Genomic DNA, 21,866 nt, shown 5'->3' on the forward strand with positions numbered 1-21,866 from the left:
TTTCTACACAATTATCCTTCTCTCCGTAACATAAAAATGAACAGTATTTATAGCAAAATTCAACTTGTAGATGTTTAATTCCGATTTTATCCAAAACATATCGATTGTAACTTGAAACAGAGGAATTTTGTAGTTGGAATAAAGAAAGCAATGCAGATTTCTCATGGGACGCTTGAAAACGCAATTTCCTAAAATAAATAAAAGGAGCCGAAATAGAAATGCATCAATCATCGACTTCAAAACTTCGTCGAACTTACATATAACATATCTCTGTTATCCACAAACAACTTTCACGTTTATCGATAGTAACAGGAAACTATTACCTTTGATGAAGAACTTCCTACTGAGTACAAAATACCAACAATAATTACATATATCATGTTTGTGCATATAAACTGTACTTCCATTAAAAGAAATTGCTTTTGTTGCATTAAAGCGCAGAATTTACACGATCAACTAATTTTAATTACATATAAAATACAGTTTAGATTCTGTAAGTATATGAAATACACAATGGAATAACAATGAATGATGTGCGATTCTAATTGTGTGCAAAACAAACAACCAAACGATAAAAACCTAGCGAAATCGTTGTATCCTAGTTTCTCCCTCACACATCCTACGTTTCTTATCAATGCTATCCGTACTGACGGTAATCCTACATTTTACTACGTTGTATACGTATGTACTGTATCAAAACTACCGAAATGTAGTTTTGGTAGAGTGCAAGCTACGCTCGCCAATTTATGCTTAGCGTCCTCGTGTAGGGTCACAGAAACTGTGAAAGCTAGCACATGTCTTTTTAAATTAACGATTCGTGCAAAAGAATATGTGACTGATACAGCTGTATCCCCCCTCGCCCCCCCCCCCCTCCCCCATGCCCTTGTTGGGGAGGCTTGCGTGCCTCAGCGATAGAGATAGCCGTACTGTAGCTGCAACCACAACCGAGGGGTATCTGTTGAGAGGCCAGACAAACGTGTGGTTCCTGAAGAGGGGCAGCAGCCTTTTCAGTAGTTGCAGAGGCAACAGGCTGGATTATTGACTGATCTGGCCTTGTAACACTAACCAAAACGGCCTTGCTGTGGTGGTACTGCGAATGGCTGAAAGCAAGGGGAAACTACAGCCGTAATTTTTCCCGAGGGCATGCAGCATTACCGTATGGTTAAATGATGATGGCGTCCTCTTCGGTGAAATATTCCGGAGATAAACTAGTCCCCCTCTGGGCGGGGATTACTCAGGAGGATGTCGTTATCAGGAGAAACAAAACTGGCGTTCTACGGATCGGAGCGTGGAATTTCAGATCCCTTAATCGCGCAGGTAGACTAGAAAATTTAAAAATGGAAATGTATAGGTTGAAATTAGATACAGTGGGAATTAGTGAAGTTCGGTGGCAGGAGGAACATGACTGCTAGTCGGGTGAATACAGGGTAATAAGTAAAAAACTGAATAGGGGCAGGAGTAGGTTTAATAATGAATAAAAAAATAGGAGCGCGTGTAAGCTACTACAAACATCTTACTGAACGTATTATTGTAGCCAAGGTAGACACGAAGGCCACGCCTACCACGGTAGTACAGGTTTATATGGCAACTAGCTCCGCAGATTATGAAGAGAGTGAATAAATCTATGATGCGATAAAAGAAATTATTCAGATGGTGAAGTCAGACGAAAATTTAATTGTCATGTGTGACTGGAACTCACTAGTAGGAAAAGAAAGAGAAGGAAAGGTAGTAGGTGAATATGGAATGGGACTAAGGAATGAAAGAGAAAGTCGCTTTGTAGAATTTTGCACATAGCATAACTTAATCATAGCTAACAGTTGGTTTAAGAATCATGACAGAAGTTTGTATACGTGGAAGAGGCCAGGAGACACTCGAAGATTTCAGATAGATTATATAATGGTTAGACAGAGATTTAGGAACCAGGTTTTAAATTGTAAGACATATCCAGGAGCAGATGTGGACTCTGACCACAATTTATTGGTTATAAACTGTAGATTAAAACTTAAGAAAAAGAAACTATAAAAACGTGCCATTTTAAGGAGATTGGACGTGGATAAACTGAAAGAACCATAGATTGTAGAGAATTTCAGAGGAAGCGTTAGGGAACGATTGACAGGAACGGAGGAAAGAAATACAGTAGAAGAAGAATAGGAAGCTTTGAGAGATGAAATAGTGAAGGCAGCAAAGGATGAAGTAGGCAAAAAGACGAGATCTAGTAGAAATCCTCGGGTAACAGAAGAGATACTGAATTTAACTGATGAAAGGAGAAAATATAAAAATGCAGCAAAAAGCAGGCAAAAAGGAATGCAATCGTCTCAAAATTGAGATCGATAGGAAGTGCAAAAGGGCTAAGCAGGGATGGCTAGAGGACAAATGTAAGGATGTAGAAGCATATCTCACTAGGGGTAAGACAGATACTGCCTACAGGAAAATTAATGAGACCTTTGGAGAAAAGAGAATCACTTGTATGAATATCAAGAGCTTTGATGGAAACCCAGTTCTAAGCAAAGAAGGGAAAGCAGAAAGATGGAAGGAGTATATAGAGAGTCTATACAAGGGCAATGTACTTGAGGGCAATATTATGGAAATGGAAGAGGATGTAGATGAAGATGAAATGGGAGATATGATACTGCGTGAAGAATTAGACAGAGCACCGAAAGACCTGAGTCGAAACAAGGCCCCGAGAGTAGACAACATTCCAGTAGAGCTACTGATAACCTTGGGCAAGGTGTATGAGATAGGCGAAATACCCTCAGACTTCAAGAAGAATACAATAATTCCAATCCCAAAGAAAGCAGGTGTTTACAGGTGTGAAAATTACCGAAGTATTAGTTTAATAAGTCACGACTGCAAAATACTGACACGAATTCTGTCCAGACGAATGGAAAAACTGGTAGAAACCGACCTCGCAGAAGATCAGTTTGGATTCCGTCGAAATGTTGGAACACGCGAGGCAATACTTACCGTACGACATATTTTAGAAGATAGATTAAGGAAAGGCAAACCTACTTCTCTAGCATTTTTAGACTTAGAGAAAGCTTTTGACAATGTTTACTGGAATACTCTCTTTCAAATTCTGAAGGTAGCAATGGTCAAATACATCGTGCGAAAGGCTATTTACATTTTTTTACAGAAAGCAGATGGCGGTTATAAGAGTCGAGGGGCATGAAAGGGAAGCAGCGATTTGGAGTAGGAGTGAGACAGGGTTGTAGCCTATCCCCGATTTCATTCAATCTGTATATTGAGCAAGCAGTGAAGGAAACAAAAGAAAAATTCGGAGTAGGAATTAAAATTCATGGAGAAGAAATAAAAACTTTGAGGTTTGCCGATGACATTGTAATTCCGTCTATTTTGTTGGCAGAAGAGCCAATACCGTGTTGCTAGAGGAGGCCGAAATGCACGCTTTTAAAGCTCACGCAGGCTGGCGTGAGGTCTGGAAAATGACAAGGAATTATAGTAGCCAAAAATAGTACATAGCTTCTGGAATATTTAACATTAATTTATAATTGGTGTACATCGCTCTTCTTGATACATGTTTTACAATCTCAATAACTGGTAATGGCGCCTTGCTAGATCGTAGCAAATGACGTAGCTGAAGGCTATGCTAACTATCGTCTCGGCAAATGAGAGCGTAGTTGTCAGTGTAGCATCGCTAGCACAGTCGGCTGTACAACTGGGGCGAGTGCTAGGCCGTCTCTCTAGACCTGCCGTGTGGCGGCGCTCGGTCTGAAATCACTGGCAGTGGTGACACGCGGGTCCGACGTATACTAGCGGACCGCGGCCGATTTAAAGGCTACCACCTAGCAAGTGCGGTGTCTGGGGGTGACACCACACCATCAGGCAATGCAAAAGTCTTGGAAGAACAGTTGAACGGAATTAACAGTGTCTTGAAAGGGGGATATAAGATGAACATCAACAAAAACAAAACAAGGCTAATGGAATGTAATCGCATTAAATTAGATTATGCTAAGGGAATTAGATTAGAAAATGAGACACTTAAAGTAGTAGATGAGTTTTGCTATTTGGGGAGCAAAATAACTGATGATGGTCGATGTAGAGAAGATAGGAAATGTAGACTGGCAATGGTAAGGAAAGCGTTTCTGAAGAAGAGAAATTTATTAACATCGAGTATAGATCTAAGTGTCAGGAAGTCGTTTCTGAAAGTATTTCTATGGAGTGTAGCCATGTATGGAAATGAAACATGGACGATAAATAGTTTAGACAAGAAGAGAATAGAAGCTTTCGAAATGTGGTGCTACAGAAGAATGCTGAAGATTAGGTGGGTAGATCACGTAATTAATGAGTAGGTACTGAATAAAAATGGGGAGAAGAGGAATTTGTGGCACAACTTGACTAGAAGAAGGGATCGATTGGTAGGACACGTTCTACGGCAATAATGGATCACCAGTTTTGTATTGGAGGGAAGCTTGGAGGGTAAAAATCGTAGAGGGAGACCAAGAGATGAATACACTAAGTAGATTGAGAAGGACGTAGGTTGCAATAGTTACTCGCAGATGAAGAACCCTGCACAGGATAGGGTAGCATGAAGAGCTGCATCAAACCAGTCTCGGGACTGAAGACCACCACAACAACTGAAGATCATAAAAACAACAACAGCTGTTTATCCAGAAAGATGTATTGGAAAACCCGTCTGTCTATAAATTATGTGACGACAACAATTAACCTTCGCAAGGGTAGTGGAAAATCAATTTATTTGCCTCCAAAAAAAAAAAAAATTAAGAATTGCTCACTGCTGCAAGGAAAATAACTGGAACTAATGGAGTGTAAAGGTTATGAACCTTTTGAATCTAATGGAATGGTCCTTATAGACTACCTCCCATGCAATACACCTGTTTGCCAGAAACAATTCTGAACCTTGCTTAAGTGTAAAAATCCTGACCTCCGAACACACGAAAGAGAGATTTTCTCCGAGCACTCGGTGGAGTTTGATCTGCAGCCTGTGCTGGCTTCGGTGCTACATTTTCCGTCGATCTGCTGCAGAAGTACTTACCGGCAGGTGCTCACAAAAATGTAACATGAAATAATACTAGTGAAGTAGTGAAATGTGTCAGATATTTATGAGTCCCAGTGCAATTAAACACGGGATGCAGTCATTACGTGTCGTGTTGTTTACGCAACCACGTGACTGTTACAGTAACACAGAAATTGAAAACAAATGGGCACATCTGCATCGGATATGCCAATAACTTGTCATATTGGAAAATCGGACCGTTAGCCGAGTAGTTACGTTATATAAGGCAACAGGAAGTGCTCAGCCACATGTGAAACGTCCACCACGTCGTGCAACAAATGATGATGTCCAAGAAGGTGTTTTAGCTGCTGTCGCTGTTAATCCGCACGTCAGTAGCAGACAAATTGCGCGAGAATCGGGAATCTCAAAAACGTCGGTGTTGAGAACGCTACATCAACATCGATTGCACCTGGACCATATTTCTATGCACTTTGAACGTCGTGTACAGCTCTGCCACTGGGCACGAGATTAATTACGGGACGATGACAGATTTTTTTGCACGCGTTCTATTTAGCAACGAAGCGTCATTCACCAACAGCGGTAATGTAAACCGGCATAATATGCAGTATTGGGCAACGGAAAATCCACTATGGCTGCGACAAGTGGAACATCAGTGACCTTGGCGGGTTAATGTATGGTGCGCCATTATGGAAGGAAGGATAATTGGCCCCCATTTTATCGACGGCAGTCTAAATGGTGCAATGTATGCTGATTTCCTACGTAATGTTCTACCGATATTACTACAAGATGTTTCACTGCATGACAGAATGGCGATGTACTTCCAACATGATGGATGTCCGGCACGTAGCTCGCGTGCTGTTGATGCGGTATTGAATAGCATATTTCATGACAGGTGGATTGGTCGTCGAAGCACTATACCATGGCCCGCATGTTCACCGGATCTGGCGTCCCCGGATTTCTTTCTGTGGGGAAAGTTGAAAGATATTTGCTATAGTGATCCACGACAACGCCTGAAAACATGCGTCAGCGCATTGTTAATGCATGTGCGAACATTGCGGAAGGCGAACTACTCGCTGTATTGCCAAATGCATTGAGGTTGACGGACATCATTTTGAGCATTTATTGCATTAATGTGGTATTACAGATAATCAAGCTTAACAGCATGCGTTCTCAGAGATGATAAGTTCACAAAGGTACATATGTCACATTGGAACAACCGAAATAAAATGTTCAAACATACCTGCGTTCTGTATTTTAATTTAAAAAATCCTACTTGTTACCAACTGTTCGTCTAAAATTGTGAGCCATATGTTTGTGAGTATTACAGCGCCATCTATCACAAAGCGAAAAAAGTGGTCCAACTAAAACATTCATATTCCTTTACGTACTACACGAATATGTAATAAAAATGGGGTTACTATTTAAAAAAACGCAGTTGATATCCGTTTCACCTATGGCAGCACCATCTAGGGGACCAACCATAGTGCCATCTGGTTTCCCCCCTCAAGTTAGACAAGTTTCGTTCTTTGTAGATTGTAGATTATTTCGTGAGATATTTGGTCCGGTCACGATCAATGGATCACCTTGTATACACTGATGAGCCAAAATATTATGACCACCTACTTAAAATCATATTGGTCCACTTCTGCGACGCACTTCAGCAGTGATTCTGCTTCCAATGGATTTTATAAGTACTTGATAGATATCCAGAGGCTTGTGGCACCAGATGCGTACGCGCGGGTCACACACTTCCGTTTACGAACGGTTGGTTTGTGGAAGCATTCCAGATGATAGCATTCCAGATGGGTTTCACCGGATTCAGGTAAACCGAATCTGATGGCCAAGACATCAACATGAGTTCACTATCACGTTCCTGAAACCATTGGAGCACTAGTCTGGCCTTGTGACACGGACAGTTGTCCTGCTGGGAGATGTCATCGCTGTTGAGGAAGACATCAAGGATGTGGCGCTACAGGTGGTCCCTAATAACGTACACGTAGTCCACAACTGTCACGGTGCCTTCGATTATCACCACAGGTCCCGTGGAAGCCCAAAACATAATTCTACTCTCACAGGCCTGCATCCGTGGCGCGATGTATGTTTCGAGCAACCGTTCCCTGGATGACGACTTATCTGGAAACGACCATCGACCTGATTTAACAATAAACGGATCCATCCGATCGGGTGACACAATTCCATTGACCCGCGGTCCACTCTCGATGGTCCTGTGTTCACTGAAAACATAACTGACGATGTTGTTGTTTCAACATGGGAACACGTGTGGATCCTCTGCTATGGAACACCATTGTCAGTACTGTGCCCTGAACGGTGTGCGCCAAAACACCTGTGCCTGCGCCACGACTGTACTCTGTCGTCAGATCTGGCTCAGATAGCCGCCTATGACGCTTTAGAGAGCGGGCAAGCCTCCAAATCCCATGTTTTGTGATGAGATATGGGTGTCCAACTTCTTCTCGCCTACTTGTGGTTTCAGCACCCTTCAACCACTTTTCATATACGGTCACCACAGGAGCACGTGAACAGCCGACCAGTTTCCCCGTTTCCGAAACGCTCGCTCCCAGTCACTGAGCCACAATAATCTGGCTTTTAGCCGGCCGCGGTGGTCTCGCGGTTCTAGGCGCGCAGTCCGGAACCGCGCGACTGCTACGGTCGCAGGTTCGAATCCTGCCTCGGGCATGGATGTGTGTGATGTCCTTAGGTTAGTTAGGTTTAAGTAGTTCTAAGTTCTAGGGGACTGATGGCCACAGCTGTTAAGTCCCATAGTGCTCAGAGCCATTTGAATCTGGCTTTTGTCGAAGTCGCTTAAATTGGCGGATTTCCGTATTTGCGCCGCTTATCGTCGCTAGATTGACTCCCCTTTCGTCTCTTACTGGCTCATACACTTCTCTTGTCGCGTCACGTTCACTCAGCGCCACCAGGCAACTCACAACTTCGCTGTGAGCAGTGGTTAATATATTTCGGCTCATCAGTGTAATATGCTAAACCTCCTCAATCAACATCGAAATTCAAACTGAGTGCAAAAGAGATAACTTACCTTACAGTACACAAAAAATGATGGTATCAAAAGATTCGAACTGCCTCACTTTTGAATTAGAGGGCGTTCTAGAACCGTACATGGCCATACATGCTAACAGAATGTATGGATGCTCTGGTCCTCGTGGACACGCACCTCAAAACCATACATAGAGAAACTGAACTGTGAGACACGTCATGCATCCGCGCAAGCCAAAGAACTGCGGTAGGCAGTACACCTTCGGAACCAGTGTGTCAACAAGTGGGCCTCTTTGGACAAGACAGGATAGCGTGGCGTTAACTTATCAATGAAACGAGTCGAGGCGGAAGCAGACGCGTTTCAAGTGGACAGAGGCGGCTCCAACTGGAGTCACATTCTCAACCTGCTCTACCCTAGACTCACTAAATCACATACATTGGAGGTTAGTTACCACTGTGAAACACTAAAAAACGTGCACTCTGCAAATATTCTGGGACGGAAGTAGCTGAATCCATAGAAATTTATGTGCACTAAGTGTTACTGAATGTTTTGCGCTGCAAATGTCAACTACCTGACAACACTGCGATCGGTGAGTCTACGAAAGAACAAGTGACACGTTGACATAACGAGCGCCATTGGCACTGAAATCATCTTATGTACTGACGTGCTGCGTGCTGTACACACAGTATTATCTCCTAACTCCAGGAAACATTCAATTAGTCCCTATCAGTTCGCATACACGGTTGACCATTAAAATTACAACAGTACGAATGTTGATCGTTTTAGAGAATATCACATCATGCCTCCTGTGAGAAGGATATCAGCAGTGATCAACGGTATGAGGATGCAGAAGGCAATGGAAACCACTGCATTTAGGACAGTTAATGTGCGTCCCCAGGTCATGTGATCAGTAATTGCAAATGTCATGATGATCTCTCCATTGCCAAAAAATTCGAGGTTATAGCTACCAAGAGACAGCTGATCATGGAAAGAAGATGGAATAACCAACGAAAGGGTAGCAACCTATGAGCCGGAGCGTGGAATGTCAGAAATTTGAACGTGGTGTGGAAGATAGAAAATCTGAAAAGGGATGGACAAAGCGCCAGTCTACATATAGTGGTGTCAATTAAGAGAAATGTAAAGGAGATAAATTCTGGTCATATGAATACACGGTAATATCAACAGCACCAGAAAATGATGTAACTGGAGTACGATTCGTTGTGAGTAAGAAGGTAGGGCAGAGAGTGTGAGAAATTCAGTGACAGGATTGTTGTCATCAGAATCGACAGCAAACCAACACCGACAACAATACTTCAGGCGTACATACCGATGTCGCAAGCATAGGAATGGCATCACATTGTCTGTTCAGATGCGTTCCGGTTCTAAGTTTAGCTTCACGATGAATATATCTGGATAGAGACAGTCCCTGGAGGACAAGCAGTTTCTAGATTGCATAGTCATCGTCAAACCGTCCCATCATCTGGCGGGTTACTGTGGGATGCCACTGGGTACACAAATGATCACTTCTGGTACGAATAACCGCTAATACGGACAGCATCCGTTACACTATCTTCGAGGTCTTTCTGGAGTTATGTTTCAACACGATAATACAAGATCACACGTTCTGTGTGCAGTCCTATTCTACCTCGATACAGAGAGTGTTCGACCCTCGCCGTGAACAGCATGTTCTCCAAATATCTCACCCAGTGAAAACATCTGGTTCTGAATGGTCGGGAGATTGTCATGCCTACACATAACAACCACGACGATTGACGAACTCTACCACAGAATTCAAAGAGCAAAACGTCAAGTACCCGTGTCTGTCATCCTAGTTGAGTTCGACGCGATGCCCAGCCCTATCAGAGCCGTTGTAGCTGCCAGCAGTGGCAGCTCTGTTTACTAAGTGTCGCACCCTGTATACTCCAAAATCATTTACAAATTTTATCACATTGTTTCCTACTGTACAGTATACGCACAATGAGAACAGTTTTCTATGTGCCATCCTTCCTGGGTTGTAATCTTAATGGCCAGGAGTGTTTACTTCTATCGATTCAGGTACTCTCGCCAACCACTCGACGAGAGTCTTCTCCGAGTGGGCGTCTAGTATTACCCCTGCTCTTCCGAGATACAAGTATAACACTAGCCTGCAAGTTGGCACCAAGTATAACGCTATGCTTACAGCTTAGTGTTACCCTCTGGGAGGAATTCTGAAGTTTGTTTGACCGTGTGTTTACCTAATGGAGAGAGGGTATCGAACATTAATTCCGTATAAGTGGCAATTAATAGAAAGACTTAACAGGCTTTACTTTGGAGATGTTGCCAATGGTGAAGTTCATGTGAATGAAACAACAAACGGTCGCCAGCCTAATTAGGCATCATAATATGAAACATTATATTCATTCCCGGAATGCATTTCGACCAGCACGCTCCTAACCTCAAGAACAGCCTGAAGAAGCAGAGAACACCACGGGGTTGGTTTCTCTACCGTTTGTCGGTGGAGTGTATTTTAAGATAGGCAGAACTTTCAAGAAATACCGGATTATATGTTTTCCGGCCTCCAGCACGAGTGCAATCAATGCTGTGCTCTGTTAAAGACAACCTCGGCCTGAGGAGATCAGGAATATATAAAATCCCGTGCCACTGTGGGAAGTCTTATATTGGCCAGACGTGTCGTACGGTTAAAGACAGCTGCGACGAACATAAACATCATACGAGGTTTGGTCAGACAGAGAAATCTGCGGTTGCTGAACACTGCCTTGACATGGGACACGGCATGAACTATGAAGAAACCGAGATCCTCTCGTATGCCTCCACATACTGGGACTCCATTATCAAAGAGGCGATCGAAATATACGTATAAGCAGTGACCAAATAACCAGAGACACGGGGTTTCACCAGAGCATCCTGTGAGCCAGCCTTGGCAGCACTAAGGAATCGTCAGCCACAGATTAGCAACCGCACCGAGTCAACGCAGATAGGAAGCCTTAGCACAGATGCTTAAATCGCGCGCCAGCACTTCGCGCGCGCGAACGGGGTTCTTGGCTCCCGGCCGCATTTTCCAGCTTCCGCAGACAGCGACCCGTTTCTTCCAGCAGAGGGCTCTGGTATTCGACGTCATTTACGATTGGTCTTCGATGACGTTATGCCCCCGCTGGCGCCTGCGCTGTTCTAGAAAGCCAGCATATAAATTGGCGAGCTTCTTAGCGACGCGATTCACCTTCTCCTTTTCCTTGAACACATCCGCACACTATATATTGTCCGCCGCCTTGATCCCCCTCACCCCCTGGTGTCTCCCTTCCTCTCCACCCCCAACCAGTTGCCGCGCCTTTACCGTTGTGTCCCTCCCTCTCTCCATCTCCACACCCTCCACCTCCTTTTCCAACACAACTTCCACCATCTACCCCTCCCGGATGATGAGCTTCGCCCTGACATCTACCCTTCCTACCAACTCTAACCCCCTGCCTCCTCCTCAGGGCTCCCTCTCCTCCCCCTCCCTCCTTCTGAGCGGCTTTCCCCTCCTACTCCATCTCTTGTGCCTCCTTTCTGTGTCTCTGCACTCCCTCCTGCCCTGTCTTCCCTTTTCCTCTACCGCCCCATGTGTCTCCTGCCTCTTCGTGAACCCACTGTTGCCCCTCCTCTCTTCATCCCGCCGCTTCCCCAGTTGCCCCATGCTCTCCCCTCCTTTTCCATCCTCTCTGACCTTTTCCTCGGCAGGTCACACCTGGTAGTTTTATTCTTCATTGTGTGTGCTCCAAGTGGGTTTTAAGTGTGTTGTTTCGGAGTGTTTTTAATACTGTGGCCAACTTTTAATCTGTGCATGAGCATACAGTGTCTCCTCTGTGTTTTAAGAATCGCCAACTGTGTTTTTTAACTTTCTGGTGACTTTTTTAACTGTCCCCCATGAACGTCTACAAGTCCATGTCTTTTTACCTCCATTTTCTCCCCTTACTCTGTTTTATGTTCCCCTTTTTTATCTCCTTATGTATGTATTATTTTATTCTTGTTTTAGTTGTCGTGTCACTCGGCTGAAGAGCGGTGGATTGTGCTGCTGACAGCCCTCCCCTGCCGATATGGGGCAGAGGAATGAAATCACAATAAAGAAAGAAAAAATGCGACGCGACAGTAGCACCTGAAGATGGCGGGCAGTTGTCTCGCTGAAATATTGTGCGGTTTTTGAAATATTATCCGGCGTACTTCCCGGGAATCTATCAAGTAGTCTGATATTGCTTGATATTTACTTCTGACATCGTCATTTATTTTTCTCAACAAAAAGTAAAACGTGTCAGGTAATTTCAGCGTCTCCTTTCCTAACCTAATTGTTCCAGTATATCTTCATTTCTTTTGACTGCACTTATATCGATGTTCACTCATTACTTATTTTCAAAACGCTGTACATTTCGTTCTGTTGATCTTCCGCGTCCTTTGTCGGCTCTAACACGATTACGATGTCACTGGAAAACTTTAAAGTTTTTATTTATTCCCCTGAACGTCAAGCTTCTACTTAGTTTCCGTCACCCTTGGTATATATTACACAATGTCGTGTTGTACTGCGAGACACTAGTTCTCTGTTCATCAGATTTCTTATCGCCTGGGTAGCAGTGATCTTTCACGCCCAATGCGTATTGTACTCGCTTCTCCCGGTCGTTTGTTCGTCATCGATTCCCTTACAAAAGAAATGAAATATTGAGGCTGTATCGTTCATGATAGAAATTGTATTTGTGCGTAAGTTGCCATCATTACTACTCAAAATTTATATCGCGATTTCTGGATTACAATCGAAGGTAAAGAGGGGTATCAACACTGGCTTATGGTGAGGATTTACCCTGTACTACAGCATCGGCGTGGTAATTTTCAGACTGAAAGATTAACTGGATTCAATTTCAGAATAAAAATTATTCGAAAATCAGAAGTACAAAAACACTTTGTGGCATGGTACTGCAACATCGATAGTCCGCTGTCAATGACGAGTTTAATTGCATTTTTTTTACTAACTGGTTCGAAATTTCAACCACGGCAACCATTACCTGCACAATCGAGCGAGCTTATTACTACGCTCCGCTGTATACCAGCTGCTTGAAAGATGATTTATCTTGAAGAATAGAGAGATATTGTTTAATATCTAGATAGAATACCATTTTTTTAAAGATAATATGTATGTTTAGTCTTGCCTCGCGGTATCCAGTATTTGTGTGGAACGCAAAAGGATCATAGCTTTTAGCAATCGTTCTGTTCCTCTGTAGATGATTGAAAGTCAATAGTACTTTCGAAACATGACTTCTTAAACTGATCGTTCGGTAATACACGCACGTGTCAGTATCTGCTTTTTTAAAAATTCGATTTTTTCTACAGTGTTAAATATCTTTCTCTTTAAGTCACTCGTCAACAAGAGTTCTGAAAACTTTTAATGAGACAGTTGGTGCCTGCGAAAGCTGTGTACTGAATATGGTGATTCCGAAATCGCGTAAAGCAACACTACTGGCCATTAAAATTGCTACACCGAGAAGAAATGCGGATGATAAACGGGTATTCATTCGACAAATATATTATACTAGAACTGATGTGTGATTGCATTTTCACGCAATTTCGGTGCATAGATCCTGAGAAATCAGTACCCAGAACAACCACTTCTTGGCCGTAATAACGGCCTTATACGCCTGGGCATTGAGTGAAACAGAGCTTGAATGGCGTGTACAGGTACAGCTTCCCATGCAGCTGCAACACGATACCACAGTTCATCAAGAGTAGTGTGACTTCCGTACTGTGACGAGCCAGTTGCTCGGCCAACATTCAACATACGTTTTCAATTGGTGAGAAATCTGGAGAATGTACTGGCCAGGGCAGCAGTCGAACATTTTCTGTATCCAGAAAGGGCCGTACAGGACCTGCAACATGGCGGTCGTGGATTATCCTGCTGAAATGTAGGGTTCCGCAGGGATCAAATGAAGGGCAAAGCCACGGGTCGTAACACATCTCGAATGTAACGTCCACTGTTCAAAGTGCCGTCAAAGCGAACAAGAGGTGACCGAGACGTGTAAGCAAGGGCACCCCGTACCATAACGCCGGGTGAAACGCCAGTATGGCGATGTCGAATACACGCTTCCAATGTGCTGTCACCGCGATGTCGGCAAATACGGATGCGACCATCATGATGCTGTAAACAGAACCTGGTTTCATCCGAATAAAATGACGTTTTGCCATTCGTGCACCCAGGTTCGGTTCGTCGTTGAGTACACCGTCACAGGCGCTCCTGTTTGTGATGCAGCGTCAAGGGTAACCGCAGCCATGGTCTCCAAGCTGATAGTCCATGCTGCTGCATAAGTCGTCGAACTGTTCGTGCAGATGGTGGTTGTCTCGCAAACGTCCACATCTGTTGACTCCGGGATCGAGACGTGGCTGCACGATCTGTTACAGCCACGCGGATAAGATGCGTGTCATCTCCACTGCTAGTGATACGAGGCCGTTGGGATCCAGCACGGCGTTCCGTATTACCCTCCTGAACCCACCGATTCCATATTCCGCTAACTGTCATTGGATCTCGACTAACGCCAGCAGCAATGTCGCTATACGATAAACCGCAATCGCGATAGGCTACAATCCGACCATTATCAAAGTCGGAAACGTGATGGTACGCGTTTCTCCTCCTTACGCGAGGCATCACAACAACGTTTCACCAGGCTACAATAGTCAACTGCTCTTTTGTGTATGAGAAATCGGTTGGAAACTTTCCTCATGTCAGCACGTTGTAGGTATTGCCACGGGCGCCACCCTTGTGTGAATGCTCTGAAAAGCTAATCATTGGCATATCGCAGCATCTTCTTCTTGTCAGTTAAATTTCGCGTCTGTAGCTTGTCATCTTGGTGGTGTAGCAATTTTAATGGCCAGTAGTGTATTTCGTGTTCTGCTATATCTATTAAGGGTCATTGGGTTCTAACACGTAATCTATTGATTAAGTGACTGGTTAGTGTGCATCTGTGCTGCTTACCCCTTTGAGTCTGTGTACCAGAAGAATGAGGGCACTCTCATAGAGGCACTCATTACAAGCCAGACTACAATCGTTCCGCCGGCCGGTGTGGCCGTGCGGTTCTAGGCGCTTCAGTCAGGAACCGCGTGACCGCTACGGTCGCAGGTTCGAGTCCTGCATCGGGCATGTATGTGTGTGATGTCCTTAGGTTAGTTAGGTTTAAGTAGTTCTAGGGGACTGATGTCCACGGATGTTAAGTCCCGTAGAGCTCAGAGCCATTTGAACTATCGTTCCCCACAGACATGTGTGCGTGTCTGCGCAGCTGCCGGGCCTGCTGGTGGAGCCGGTGCTGTTCGTGCTGACCGCCTACTGGCTGGTGGGGCTGCGCGACTCGTGGCACGCCGTCGCCATGACGCTGCTCGTCGTCACGCTGGCGCTCAACGTCTCCACCGCCTGCGGTGAGCGCCCTCCTCACTTTACTCCTCCAATTTGCGCTCTTTACACTCTTACTCATTTCTGTTTTGTACACATTCGCGCTGACAGACTCTTCTTCGCTTACGTTTTGGGTTCGTTTGTATTACCTTCTCCAAGTGTATGTCAGGCCAGTCAGTCGTCCAGCATTTTATACATTTGTCGATTTACATGGATGGCAAAGTATGTTCCTGTTGTAACTCCACTTCGTCGACAATGATTGTTGTTTGGCAAAGCATAGATTATTTCGGCAGTCGAACATGTTGCCATCATCAGGTGGGTAGCTGATGAAGGAGACAAGATCAGCTGCCAAAGTACACTGACGGACATTGGAATTATGTACCAAATGCTGTGTGAAGAGGACAAGAGATATATCTGGGGCTGCCCCAGCAATTTCTGAGCCTCTACTATCCCTTCTATTAATTCTATTAATTCAGTAAAGGATCATTTGCAAATATGTACCCAACCATTGGCTATCTTCTTTTCATTGTGTATCAATTCATTTGACCTTGAACGGTGTCCTGCAACTTCGTACAGGGTGGTCCATTGATAGTGACCGGGCCAAATATCTCACGAAATAACCATCAAACGAAAAAACTACAAAGAACGTAACTCGTCTCGCTTGAAGGGGTAAACTAGATGGCACTATGGTTGGACCGCTAGATGGCGCTGCCATAGGTCAAACGGATATCAACTGTATTTTTTTAAAATAGGAACCTCCCATTTTTCATTACATATTCGTGTAGTGCGTAAAGAAATATGAACGTTTTAGTTGGACCACTTTTTTCGCTTTGTGATAGATGGCGCTGTAATAGTCACAAACGTATAAGTACGTGGTATCACGTAACATTCCGCCAGTGCGGACGGTATTTGTTTCGTGATACATTGCCCGTGTTAAAATGGACAGTTTACCAACTGCGGAGAAGGTCGATATCGTGTTGACGTATGGCTATTGTGATCAAAATGCCCAAAGGGCGTGTGCTATGTACGCTGCTCGGTATCCAGACGACATCATCCAAGTGTCCGGACCGTTCGCCGGATAGTTACGTTATTTAAGGAAACAGGAAGTGTTCAGCCACATGTGAAACGTCAACCACGACCTGCAACAAATGATGATGCCCAAGTAGGTGTTTTAGATGCCGTCGCGGCTAATCCGCACATGAGTAGCAGATAAATTGCGCGAGACTTGGGAATCTAAAAGAAGTCGGTGTTGAGAATACTACATCAACATCGATTGCACCCGTACCTTATTTCTATCCACCAGGAATTGCATGGCGACAACTTTGAACGTCGTGCACAGTTCTGCCACTGAGCACAAGAAAAATTGCTGGACGATAACAGATTTTTTGCACGCGTGCTATTTAGCGACGAAGCGTCATTCACCAACAGCGGTGACGTAAACCTGCATAATATGCACTATTGGGCAAGGGAAAAGCGACGATGGCTGCGACAAGTGGAACATCAGCGACCTTGTCGGCTTAATGTTGGTGCGGCATTATGGGAGGAAGGATAATTGGCGACGTACTGCCAACATGATGGATGTCCGGCACATAGCTCGCGTGCGGTTGAAGCGGTATTGAATAGCATTTTATCTATGACAGGTAGATTTGTCGTCGAAGCACCATACCATGGCCCGCACGTTCACCGGATCTGATGTCCCTGGGTTTCTTTCGGTGGAGAAAGTTGAAGCATATTTGGTACCGTGATCCACCGACAACATCTGAGAACATGCATCAGCGCATTTTCAATGCATGTGCGAACATTACGGAAGGCGAACTACTCCCCGTTGAGAGGAATGTCGTTACACCATTGCCAAATGCACTGAGGTTGAGACTTACATCATTTTGAGCATTTATTGCATTAATGTGGTATTTACAGGCAATCACGCTGTAACAGTAAGCGTTTTCAGACATGATAAGTTCACGAAGGTACATGTATCATGAGGTGTCACCGCCAGACACCACACTTGCTAGGTGGTTGGTAGCCTTTAAATCGGCCGCGGTCCGTTAGTATACGTCGGACGCGCGTGTCGCCACTATCAGTGATAGCAGACCAAGCGCCGCCACACGGCAGGTCTAGAGAGACTTCCTAGCACTCGCCCGAGTTGTACAACCGGCTTTGCTAGCGATGGTTCACTGACAAAATACGCTCTCATTTGCCGAGACGAAAGTTAGCATAGCCTTCAGCTACGTCATTTGCTACGACCTAGCAAGGCGCCATGTTCAGTTACTATTGATATTGTGAATAATGTACAGTCAAGAGCGACGTTCGCCATTTATGGATTAAAGTTAAGTATTCCACCAGCTACGTCCGTTTTTTCTAAATTCTAATTTCCTTGTCCCGTTCCAGTCCTCACGCCAGCCTGCGTGAGATAAAACGCGTGCCTTTCGGCTTCCTCTAATAACACGGTGTTGGCTCTCCTGCCAACCCACAACATATCACATTGGAACAACCGAAATAAAATGTTCGAACGTACCTACGTTCTGTATTTTAATTTAAAAAACGTACCTGTTACCAACTGTTCGTCTAAAATTGTGAGCTATATGTTTGTGACTGTTACAGCGCCGTCTATCACAAAGCGAAAAAAGTGGTCTAACTGAAACATTCATGTTTCTTTACGTAGTACACGAATATGTAATAAAAATTGGGGGGTTCCTATTTTTTTAAAAACGCAGTTGATATCCGTTTGACCTATGGCAGCGCCATCTAGCGGGCCAACCATAGCGCCATCTAGTTTCCTTGACAAGTTTCGTTCTTTGTAGTTTTTTCGTTTGACGCTCATTTCGTGAGATATTTGGCCCGGTCACGATCAGTGGACCACCCTGTATACGGAGGTGACGAAAGTCATTGCATATCTCCTGATGTCGTGTCGGGTGTAGTGTAGCAGTTCGACGTGGCATGGACTGAACAAGTCGTTGAAAGTCCCCTGCAGAAATATTTAGCGTCTACAGCCACCCATACCCAAATTCTATAAGTCCCTCCAGATCCTAGAGCGTCATGCACTCCGCCTCGTTCCGTATACGCCTCCCGTCCCCCACGCGGATCCTCTATGATCTCATTCCTTTCCCCCACCTCCTCCTATTCCTGGAACATATCCGCATCCTCTACACCTCCTGCCGCCTTGAACCCCCTCACCCCCAGGTTGCTCCTCTCCCATCCTCGCCCCCTGGCCACGTCATCACTGTTGTGTCCCCCCTACCCTCCATCTCTACACCCTTCATCTCCTTTCCCAAGGTGGCTTCCATCAACTCCCCTTCCCGGATGATGCCCTCTCTCCCTCCATTTATCCCTCCTATCAACTCTGATCCTCACTCCCCCTCCTTTCCTCTGTCCTTTTCCCGGGCTCCCTCTCCCCCCCCCCTTCCATCCTCTTTCTTCTCCACCTCCCCTCTCTTTGCCCCCTTCTCTCCCCCGAGTCGTTTTACATTTCCCTCCTCTGCCTCCTCTCATTCCCTCTCCCGTCTGCCCTTCCCCCCTTTATTAGTCCTCTCCCTCCTTGGTTCCCCCCTTTTTCGTTTTTTTTTCCTTCCTCCCTCCTTGTTCTTCCCCCTCCTCTAGGTCCCCCCCCCCCCCCCCATCTGCCTTTGGCTCTGGAGTGTCATCTTTGTGCCGCCACTTTCGTGCAGTGTTCTACATTGAGTGTTCTACAGTGAGTGTTCTACAGTGAGTGTTTTACAGTGAGTGTTCCGTGTTGTGTTTTTTAGGAAGTGTTGCGAACGGCTATCATACTGTCGCTGGGTGTGCCTTTTATCTCTTGCGAACAGAAACCAGACTGTCGCCGTGTTTTTTCAGTTGTGTGTGTACTATGTTACTTGTCTGATTCGTGTGTCTTTTATTAACGTTGCCAACCCCTTTTGCTTTCTGTTTTAACTTTCCGCATTTTTCCGCCATTTTACACTTGACGTCACCGTTTTATCGCCTGTTTGTCTTGTTTCTTTTCTTCTTCCGTTTTTTAAAATAAAAGTCTGTAGGCTGTAGAGCAGCGTACTAAGCTGCTGCCAGCCCGCCCCCTTCGGGAGCAATTGAAAATCAATAAAGGAAAACAAAAGCCACCCATAACAGCGCAAGTGTTGCCAGTGCAGGATTTTGTGTGTGAATTGATCCCTCGACTATGTCCCATAAATGTTTGCTGTAATTCATGTCAGGCGACCGGGGTGGCCGTGTCATTCGCTAGAATTGCTGAGAACGTTCTTCAGACCAATCGCAGACAGCTGTGGCCTGGTGACACATCGCACTGTCATCAACAAAAATTTCGTCGTTGTTTCAAAACGTGAAGTCCATGAGTGGCTGCAAATGGTATCCAGGTAGCCGAACATAACCATTTCCAGTCAATAATTTGTTTAGTTGAACCAGAGGATCCAGTCCATTCAGTGGAAACACAGCTCACACTATTACGGAGGCGCCACCAGCTTGCGCCGTACCTCCTTGACAACTTGGTTCCTTGGCTTCGTGGGGTTTGCGCAACACTTACCAACAGAAATCGGGACACGTCTGAACAGGCCACGATTTTCCAGTCGTCTGGGGTCCAGCCGATATGGTCGGGAGCCCACGAAAGGGGCAGCAGACTATGCCGTGCTGTTATCAGAAGGCACACGCGTCAGTCGTCTGCTGCCATAGCCCGTTAACGTCAAATTTCGCTGCACTGTGCTAAGGGACACATTCGTCGTACATACTGAACCGTCAATTAGGGCGGTTCACAAACAACAACTCAGGTACACATGTTATTCCAAAACATTATTGTGAAAGTAGGGGCCAGGAGGTGCTGGTGAAATAACACACACTGCTAAAGATACCCTTTTATTTTAACTACCTCAACAATGAATTTTTAAGTCTGGCATTCCTTTAAAAAAAATAATTTCAAAAACAGTTCCAATAGCTGACAAATTTTCTTTATGACAAGGAGATTGCAAGGTATGACGTTAACAACTTCCCAATAATCAGATTTTAAACTTTATATATATATATATATATATATATATATATATATATATATATATATATATATATAAAAGACAACAGTAAAAAAAACTCTTTTACAAATAGCTCTTTGTAAAGGATAGTGCAAGGTTTGACGTTAACAATAAGAAGATTTTAAACTTGTTATATCAATAAGGGAACAATTCCAAAAAACTTTAAGTAGCTAGCTTGTACTAAGCAAAAATCTACATCTACATCTACATCTACATCCATACTCCGCAAGCCACCTGACGGTGTGTGGAGGAGTGTACCTTGAGTACCTCTATTGGTTCTCTCTACTATTCCAGTCTCGTATTGTTTGTGGAAAGAAAGATTGCCGGTATGCCTCTGTGTGGGCTTTAATCTCTCTGATTTTATCCTCATGGTCTCTTCGCGAGATATACGTAGGAGGGAGGAATATACTGCTTGACTCTTCGGTGAAGGTATGTTCTCGAAACTTTAACAAAAGCCCGTACCGAGCTACTGAGCGTCTCTCCTGCATAGTCTTCCACTGGAGTTTATCTATCATCTCCGTAATGCTTTCGCGATTACTAAATGATCCGGTAACGAAGCGCGCTGCTCTCAGTTGGATCTTCTCTATATCTTCTATCAACCCTATCTGGTACGGATCCCACACCGCTGAGCAGTATTCAAGCAGTGCGCGAACAAGCGTACTGTAACCTACTTCCTTTGTTTTCGGATTGCATTTCCTTAGGATTCTTCCAATGAATCTCAGTCTGGCATCTACTTTATATGATCATTCCATTTTAAATCACTCCTAATGCGTACTCCCAGATAATTTATGGAATTAACTGCTTCCGGTTGCTGACCTGCTATTTTGTAGCTAAATGATAAGGGATCTATCTTTCTATGTATTCGCAGCACATTACACTTGTCTACATTGAGATTCAATTGCCATTCCCTGCACCATGCGTCAATTCGCTGCAGATCCTCCTGCATTTCAGTACAATTTTCCATTGTTACAACCTCTCTCGCCAGATACATAACTTATAATTGTTACAAGGTAAATGTGAATAAGCCAGCACCCAAACCTTCACATTAAAGACAGCTCCCCCCCACCCCCACCCCAAAAAAAAATCCTTAGTCAGTGAGGGAGCGACATGTGTACAGGGGCCCAAATCACAATAGGCGGAATAGTTACTGGTGGCCTACAGAGCCATAGCAGATCAGCCTCAAAACTTCCATTACAAGCCGCCACCTCCTCGAGTTACCCAAAACCAGAAGATGCAGCAAGGGCGGTGCCTGCACAGACTCCGAACGACAGAGACCCGCGACGCCGACCCTAAATCACCCAATCGAGGTGTGGATGAAAACGGCCCGACCAAGGAGCAATTACCACATTCCCGCGGACAGGCAAACGAAAACTGTGGTGGGAAGACCCCAACAAAACCACTGGTGAAGGAACTCATACACTTCACTAGAATTTGAATACCTTCTCTTACACAAACACACAC

At 44.6% G+C, this 21,866-nt stretch overlaps 1 protein-coding gene across 1 annotated transcript in view; it reads left to right on the plus strand.

The window, feature by feature from the left end:
• Positions 1 to 21,866, plus strand: part of LOC126176630 (protein scarlet-like) — a 204,695-nt gene that overhangs the window by 109,548 nt on the left and 73,281 nt on the right. The window contains exon 10 of the mRNA XM_049923789.1: positions 15,287 to 15,422. Within this exon, the coding sequence (XP_049779746.1) occupies positions 15,287 to 15,422 (136 nt within the window). The remainder of the gene's footprint in view (positions 1 to 15,286; positions 15,423 to 21,866) is intronic.

This window comes from Schistocerca cancellata, chromosome 3 (genome assembly GCF_023864275.1).
Source record: "Schistocerca cancellata isolate TAMUIC-IGC-003103 chromosome 3, iqSchCanc2.1, whole genome shotgun sequence".
NCBI classification, from domain to species: Eukaryota; Metazoa; Arthropoda; class Insecta; order Orthoptera; family Acrididae; genus Schistocerca; species Schistocerca cancellata.